Source organism: Centropristis striata, chromosome 19, assembly GCF_030273125.1.
Source record: "Centropristis striata isolate RG_2023a ecotype Rhode Island chromosome 19, C.striata_1.0, whole genome shotgun sequence".
Classification (NCBI taxonomy): Eukaryota; Metazoa; Chordata; class Actinopteri; order Perciformes; family Serranidae; genus Centropristis; species Centropristis striata.
This window is the reverse complement of record NC_081535.1, coordinates 32,485,544-32,494,054: the sequence shown is the minus strand read 5'-3', so window position 1 is coordinate 32,494,054 and position 8,511 is coordinate 32,485,544. Positions and strand designations below refer to the sequence as shown.

Sequence of the window (8,511 nt, the reverse complement as noted above, 5' to 3'; positions counted from 1 at the left end):
CTCATGACTATTGACTGGATCAGTTTATATTGGTGTCAACACTTGACAGAGCATCGACCTGAATGTTTTTTTTTTTTTAGATTTCATTCATTTCATCAGAAGCATAGGGTGGCTGGGGGGGTTGTAGCTAATCCTGACATTGGGCGAGAGGCGGGGTACCACCGTGTATCCCAGCTATATATACACTACCTGTCAAAAGTTTTAGAACACCCCAATTTTTCCAGTTTTTTATTGAAATTCAAGCAGTTCAAGTCAAATGAACAGCTTGAAAGGGTACAAAGGTAAGTGGTGAACTGCCAGAGGTAAATAAAAAAGGTAAGGTTAACCAAAACTGAAAAATAATGTACATTTCAGAATTATACAAGTAGGCCTTTTTCAGGGAACAAGAAATGGGTTAACAACTTAACTCTATGGAGTCTTGGGCTAATTTGTCCATTTTTGAATTCTTTTCATGTCTTTGTAAGACATTTTGTGTCTTTTTTTGTCATTTTGTCTTTTTTTGGTCATTTTGTGTCTTTTTGTGTCTTTTTTTGGTCATTTTGTGTCTTTTTTAAGTCATTTTGTGTCTTTTTGTGTCTTTTTTTGTCATTTTGTCTTTTTTTTGGTCATTTTGTGTCTTTTTTAAGTCATTTTGTGTCTTTTTTTGTCATTTTGTCTTTTTTTGGTCATTTTGTGTCTTTTTTTAGTCCTTTAGTCCAGTGATTTTGAATCTTTTTTTTACTTTCAAAACACTATCATGCTCAATAAAGAATTTTAAATGTTGCAAATGTGCATTAATTTCAGAGTACACTGAGACATTAAACTGCATCATTTTCAATTAAATTCTGGAAAAGTTGGTGTGTTCTAAAACTTTTGACCAGTAGTGTATATTATATCAATAAAAAAGAAAAAGCAAATGTAAAGGTACTTAGTTACAGAGGCTGGTTTACGTAACAATGCTCCGATGACTGCTATGATGTATCTCTGTGAACTACGGCACTGATGTGATCTCTTCATGGTCAGGTTGGGTTACACACACCTGCAAGTGATACAGGCTCATAAATATCTTGCTCTTCATGAATTATTACAGAGTTTGGGAGTTGTAGTGAGCAGCCAGGCCGGTGGCAGGTGGAGCAGTCGGTGTGGATGGAGCAGCGCGGCCACCATGGACATCTCTGTTCTGCCCAACAACAACCACCCAGAGAAGTTCCTCCAGCTGGACGTGGGGATGCTGCCGGCCACACACGGCATGTTCCAGGTCGGAGCGGTCCTGTCCAGCCAGAGACACTGGCACAACAGAGTCTACTCCCAGGTAAAGACTCCTCCACACACACTCTACTGGAGGTTCATCTCTCTACGCTTTGTTCTCCTCTTGAAAATGGAAATCTGTGTCAAGGTTATTAAAGTTAACGAAAACTAATGAAATAACTAAAACTAGAATTGAAAAAACATTTTCGTTAGCTGAAATAAAAATAAAAACTAGAGTTTTAAAAAAAACGATAACTAACTGAAACTGTATTTTGTGGTTACAAAACTAACTAAAACTAACTAAAATTATAGTGAAAATGTCCTTCGTTTTTTGTCAACTTTTTTCATTCATAATTCAGTGTTTCTATTTGAACATGCAACACATGGTGAATCTGTTTACTGAGACTGGGATGTTTACACTAGAACCAAAATTCAAAACACCTGGAACTGTAAGAGTTAATAACCTTATTGGGGCTGAGATGATAAACCAAAGGAAATAAAGGAAACATTTATTATGACCTCTTTGAATCACGCAAAAAAAAAAACTAAAACTAACATTAAAACTAATAAAAACTAAACTAAAACGAAGCATTTTCAAAAAATAAAAACTACACTAAAACTAGCAAACTCACTCTAAAAACCTAAAAACTAAAACTAACTGAATTTGAAAACAAAAATTCACAACGAAATTAAAACTAAAACTAATGAAAAATCCAAAACTATTATAAACTTGATCTGTGTTTGGTTAAAATAATTCCACATTACAACAAAACTCAAATACATTGTTCTTGATGTGCATGTTCATCCCAGCCTGTAGCTGTGTGGAGATAGTAGCAGTGGTGTGAAACAGGAGAACAGCACCTCCAGTATTTATCAGTCATCATATCCAGAGGGAAGAACCCAGACAGGGAGGGTTGCCCTTCAACCTGAAAAGTCAAATATTTGTTGTCAAGAATCTAAAAGTTTGTTCCACATTTACAATCTGTATGATGGCACACCTTCGATCCTTAAACCCTTTTAATTTCAGTTATCAGGAATTAAAGTTTAATATAACATCAGTGATCCTGGATGAACATGATGAGGCTGGTTATCAGCCGACTCTAGACAATCTCTAGAACCATGAATGAGTACTTAATATGAGATGAAATGGTTATACTTTACATAATTTCAACAGCAAATATTTGATTAGTAAAAATGTACACTATATAATAACACAACTAAGAGTGAATAATTATCAAGCAGGGTTTAATCCAACACTGTAAACAATTGTCTTGTAAATTAACAGTGAAATACTGGCAGCACGGTTTCCAGCATTCTACTGTTAATTTTACAGTTCATCTACTGTTATCTACTTTACAGTATGTTACTGTGATAAAACCACATACTGAATTACAGTAAAATCCTGTATCTCCTTGATTTGACAGTAAAATATTGATACTGCAAACATCATCTAACAAATAAAAGTAGTAGTTCACCCTGTCATGTGATTTGCTCAAGAAATGCAGGATTAAAATGGATGTTCCAAGAAAGGAAAGACCAGAGTTGGCTGAATGTCTCCTCTAGAAATACAGCAGCTTTCCGTATTTTCTCAGCCTCTCTGCTGTTGATTCTACCATAACTCCCAGAATGCAATGCTATTTACGGTATATTACAGTATTTTATGGGAAACGGCAAACTACCTACAAATATTGCCCAGAATGCATTGTTTTCTGCAGTATAATAAATTTTTAATGGAAAACAGTATGTTACTGTCACAATTTGTTAACACCAGAGAGATCTGGGGCTGTCTTACCAGCTAAAGCCTTTGTAGTTATAGCCTTCATCACACTCTTCGCCAGATGTTTAATTATTTTCAGATGGAAACAACCAGCTCCACCATCCTTTTCTCATTCATAAAGCTAGAAAACATCAAATACACACTCAAAGGTTCCTCTCAATCTTTTTTCAAAATATGAAGGCCCTTTCTCGACTTTTATGACTCCTTGCAGGAGCCCCTTGACAATGATTAGTGTGGGACTCATATACTATTGATCGCAGCAGTGAACACTCCAACTTCCTTTTTTAAAATGTATTTATTTTTTTATTTTTTATATTTTATTATTTCTGTTCATTTACTTTTTATTTATATATATCTTTATAAGTTAGGTTGTTTTGCTTTTGTTGTTGTTGTGTTTGCTATGTTTTGTTTTGTTACTCTGTTTTCTCTCTATTTTTGTTTTCCTATTCTCCAAATGTGTTTTATATCCTATGAACCTATGGTCGCTGGGAGGGGATGGGAATGTGGAACTCACTGTAATAACGTATCCGATAAACAATACACTTGTACATTTTGGAGATGAATGTGTAAACTGAAGTAATATGCATATGTTCTGTATTTTGCATCTCTGTGGGATAAACATTGTAAAAACCAACAAAACATATTTACAATAAGTGAGTTAAATAATTATTTAAAGACAATAATACATTTCAAAAGATTCAAAGTAAGGATATAAATAACTTGCCAAACTATTATGAATATGCGATACACTGAAAAAGTTAAAAGTAAGTTAAAAGTCTGTTTCCTCTGCCAAAGCAGAGAGGAGACAAGATAAAAAGAGAAAGAGGGATTTCACTGCTGGAGAGAGAGAGAGAGGCTTTTCTTAAAAGTAGGTCACCTGGTTAGTTACTGGACATCGGTGCCCCATGGCCAGAGAAAACTGAGGGAAAAGACAATAGATTTGTCTTTTAGACTTCAATAGAAATTGTACAACATCCAGAATGCATTGCAGGTTCATAATGCTGCATTTATAATCACTGAAGCTAATTAACAGTGTGGAAAATGCTTTATTAGCACAAAGTCTCCTTTTGTTGTTCCGAGCTGCAGTGATGGAATAAAAGCAGTGAAACTGTAAGGAATCCAAATAAATGCAGATAATATACAGTATATATAACAGGAACAGCACAATCTTCATTAAGTACACTGTAAAAAATGTTTGTAGAAATTACAGTAAAACTGTCAAATTGCATTAGAAATAGGTTGTAAAATTAAACATTGTACATCACCGTAGTAGATAGTTTTGATTACTGTAAATCAAAGAATAGCACAAAACTTTAAATTCTACTGTCATAAACTGTAAAAACACACAGTTTTGCTGTAAAAATATAAAATTATCAATTATCCAAACAGTAATGGGATTATCCAGTATAAATTACAGCTTTTGCTGATATATACACTACTGGTCAAAAGTTTTAGAACACACCAACTTTTCCAGAATTAAATTGAAAATGATGCAGTTTAATGTCTCTGAAATACTCTGAAATTAATGCACATTTGCAACATTTAAAATTCTTTATTGAGCATGATAGTGTTTTGAAAGTAAAAAAAAGATTCAAAATCACATTTTATGTTGGACTAAAGGACTAAAAAAAGACACAAAATGACTAAAAAAGACACCAAAAGACTTACAAAGACATGAAAAGAATTCAAAAATGGACAAAATAGCCCAAGACTCCATAGAGTTAAGTTGTTAACCCATTTCTTGTTCCCTGAAAAAGGCCTACTTGTATAATTCTGAAATATACATTATTTTCCAGTTTTGGTTAAGCTTACCTTTTTTTATTTACCTCTGGCAGTTCACCACTTACCTTTGTACCCTTTCAAGCTGTTCATTTGACTTGAACTGCTTGAATTTCAATAAAAAACTGGAAAAATTGGGGTGTTCTAAAACTTCTGACCGGTAGTGTATATAACAGTAACAGCACAATCAGCATTAAGTATATGGTGTGTAGTATTTCTGGTTCGGCTCTGTTCTGTTTGTCTCTGGTCTAAAGAGGGATGTGGCCTCATTGTCTCTGCAGAAAGAGCGAAGTGTGCAGAGTGAAAGCAGGTCCCCTCCGTCCCCAGAGGGTTCTCCTGTGGTGTTTGAGGACAGATACCTGGAGAAACACATCACACCAGTCACTCTGAAGTCCAACATTAAGAGGAACCCTCTGTACATGGACATCAGGACAGTGGAGGCGGACAACAAGAAGCCCAAGCCGTCCTGGACTGTCAAGGAGTACGACACACAAACGATCCATGGAAACCTGGCCGATTATTTAAAGGTAACTTGTGGAGAGGAGGAGAAGTTGTGGATGATTGACAGGAGGGTTTGTGTTTGGGAGATGACAGATGGACGGCTGGATAGACAGGTAAAGGTAAAGGGATACAGTGGAAACTGTTTCATTGCATGATGATGTGTCACTCTGCAAACTGGTTACTTTTTTATGAGAGCCAGTAACTACACTGCAAAAAAGCCAACTTGTATTTTTTGGCCTAAAACAGTGATTTAAGTTGGTAAAACTTGGAAATATAAATTATTGACATTTAGGGCAATAATGTAAGTTAGCACTATAAAGGAAGCCAGTTGTCTGCTCAAAAACAAGTTGGTGAGTTGTTGTTACTTATATCTTTAAGTTGGGGTTCACAACAAGGGACAATAGTTCTGATAACTCTTATTTCTTTGTTGTGAAATTCGGTCATTAGCGAAAGCTAGCGGCTAACTGATGCTAGCGGCTAACTGATGCTAGCGGCTAACTGATGCTAGCGGCGCTGCTTGTAACAGCTACAAAAGTAGCCATTAGCGTATCAATGCTAACTCAAAATTGTGGTCACAACATTAGCTGACATTCATATCAGCTTTACAATCGTGCCAGAGAAATTCAGAGTTGAGCAAACTCAAAAACAAAACTTAAAATATTTTGTTTAATTTTCCAACTTAAAATTTTATCGAAATTTGTTGCCTTGAAATTTTGAGTTCACCCAACTTTTTTTGCAGTGTAGTGAGTCAGCTACAGGCCCAGTTACAAACTGACCCCCAGGGGCCCAAAGGTTAACTGCATGTTAAGGTTATATAATAGTTAACCAAAACAAAACTAGAGCATCTGCCTTAGAAAGGAAACAAAACATGAATCCCACTTTCCCTCCCAACAACCCGTGTCACATGCAGTCACAATCAACATGAGTAAATAATAATACAATACAAAAAATTGTAAAAAGAGTAAAATATTAGAATAACATAGACAGAGAGAATAAGAAATAATCCCAAATAAGACCCAAAACCGTGAACTAGGTGTGAAAAAATCCAATCAAATAAAAACTAGAATTTAGATAGAGATAAACAAAACTAACTAAAATAAAATACAAAAATTCAGCAAATGTGTTTAGTTGTCAACACAAGTGTGTATGTACATCACATAACTGTGAGTCAAAGTGCTGCGTTTCTATTGTAATCCCTATTCTGAACATGTTAAATCTGTAGTTACCCCATATTATAATAAAAAAACAAATAAAACTAAAGTCAAACTAAATTTTTCACAAACAACCTATGGGGTAGCTTTCTTTCTTTCTTTCTTTCTTTCTTTCTTTCTTTCTTTCTTTCTTTCTTTCTAAGCTACATCAGCTTCACCCTTGGTCAGAGCATCTGCCTTAGAAAGGAAACAAAACATGAATCCCACTTTCCCTCCCAGCAACCCGTGTCACATGCAGTCACAATCAACATAAGTAAATAATAACACAATACAAAAAATAGAGTAAAATATGAGAATAACATAGACAGAGAGAATAAGAAATAAAAAAAGACCCAGGTGTTTTTGACAGCACAATCAAACACTGCACGTATTTTTCATTTTCTCAAATGAAAGAGAAGAAAAGAAATGGATGAGCAACTAATGGGCTAAACATGAGACCAAGGGAACAAGAAAGGGATATTCAATTTATCAGAGTATTGTATTATTTGACCCCAAGTGGATTGGAATTTCTCATGATGTCCCTGCAATGAAAACTGAATTTTCTCATATTTTTGGAAAAACGCTGATTCCCTGAACCACGTGGAGATAAAAGATAAACCCACTCCAGTAGAATCTCCTGCCCATGAAGAGGGTTGGGAAAGCAATTATGTTTTAGTGTTTTTTATTGAAAGCTTGGACCTGAAAACATAAGCTGCACATATTGCATCCCAGTAATTTATCTGTTGTGAGCAGGACTGGAACACGTGTACGATCTGCTGGTGAATTTTGACATTTATTGCAGCTTTTAATTAGACGTGCAGGTATTGCAGTTCCTTGAACTGTAATATATTTATCCTTTAATAACACTGGCACACACTGAAACAAATGTAGTACAGCAAACCATTCATCTTAATGCTATTAACTACACCTTTTAGGAGACACAAATTATTTTCAATCCTTCAAAGTCTTTTCATCTTATTAATGAATGATGAGATTCATATCTTACAAGCTTTTAAATTCATGAGTAAAATAGATACCAAAAATATTTAAATTCATTAATTCTGAATTTTGAATTTGATGCATTCTCTTTTTTCTTTATTGACATTTTAGACAGTGTCCCAGCTTCTTTGGCATCAGAGTTGATTTAACAACCAAAAGCATCACTCAGCTTATTTATACACGGTGATGTTTCATAGTTAACCTGTTTTTTCTCTGCAGGAGGAGGAGAAGACTCCTAAAGATCTGGACTTTTGGCTTGAGGATCTCTACACACCAGGTTTTGACTCTTTACTGAAGAAGAAAGAAGCCGAACACAAAAGAAAAAGACTTTGTAAAAGTCTTTCTTTGGTCATTTTCTCTGTTTTTGCAGTACTGATTATTATCATAGTGCCAGTTGTGATTCTACAGAAGAAAAACTGATTAATGATGACATCATTATGCAACTTTAAGAACCTCACTGTAAGTGGTGGTAAGATATTATTCTGTTCTCAATTCATTTTGACAGAGAACTAAAAGTAGAAAACTGTCTGGAGTCTACAATTATAATGGACACAGCTACCAAACACTGACTGGGAAACATGAATATGCACAGAAAATTCTATAGAAACCACAAAGATACTGGAAATACACACAGAAACCAGTGGAGAAATAATGTTCTACTGTGAATTAAACTGCCCTTCATGTTTAGAACATGGACATAATGTCACCAGTAGGTTTCTAAAGGGATGCCTCAGAGCTCAGCTCTGGCCTTTCTGCTTACTGGGCCAGAAAATCTACATTTGAACACAGACGACGGAGCCGAGTAGAAGGACAACAAGAAGCAGCCACCATCACTCAGACTCACAGCAGCAAGCATCAGATAGATGTTCTGTAGCTACGTACTAAAACTGGAAATGTAGCTGTTTCAATGTTTATACCAGGGGTCCCCAAACTTTTTTCGGTGGGGGCTACATCAGCTTTTTTTCTGTGATGAATGATATGGGCCAAAGTGACCACCAGTGTTATTGTGTAAATATAACGATCATTTGTTGGCCTTGG

The 8,511-nt window shown here is 35.3% G+C and overlaps 1 protein-coding gene across 1 annotated transcript; it reads left to right on the top strand.

Annotated features, from left to right (window-relative positions):
- The first annotated feature begins 4,522 nt into the window (after positions 1-4,522).
- Positions 4,523-8,026, top strand: LOC131992042 (major intrinsically disordered NOTCH2-binding receptor 1-like). The gene is made up of 2 exons (XM_059357386.1): positions 4,523-5,310; positions 7,693-8,026. Exons 1-2 carry the CDS (start codon positions 5,203-5,205, stop codon positions 7,891-7,893), a joined length of 309 nt encoding a protein of 102 aa, XP_059213369.1. The 5' UTR covers positions 4,523-5,202; the 3' UTR covers positions 7,894-8,026.
- Positions 8,027-8,511: the final 485 nt, after the last annotated feature.

Coding starts and splice junctions, on each gene's coding strand:
- LOC131992042 (XM_059357386.1), top strand. CDS start 5,203: ATGGACATCAGGACAGTGGAGGCGGACAACAAGAAGCCCAAGCCGTCC. Junction 5,311..7,692: donor ACCTGGCCGATTATTTAAAG/GTAACTTGTGGA, acceptor TTTTCTCTGCAG/GAGGAGGAGAAGACTCCTAA.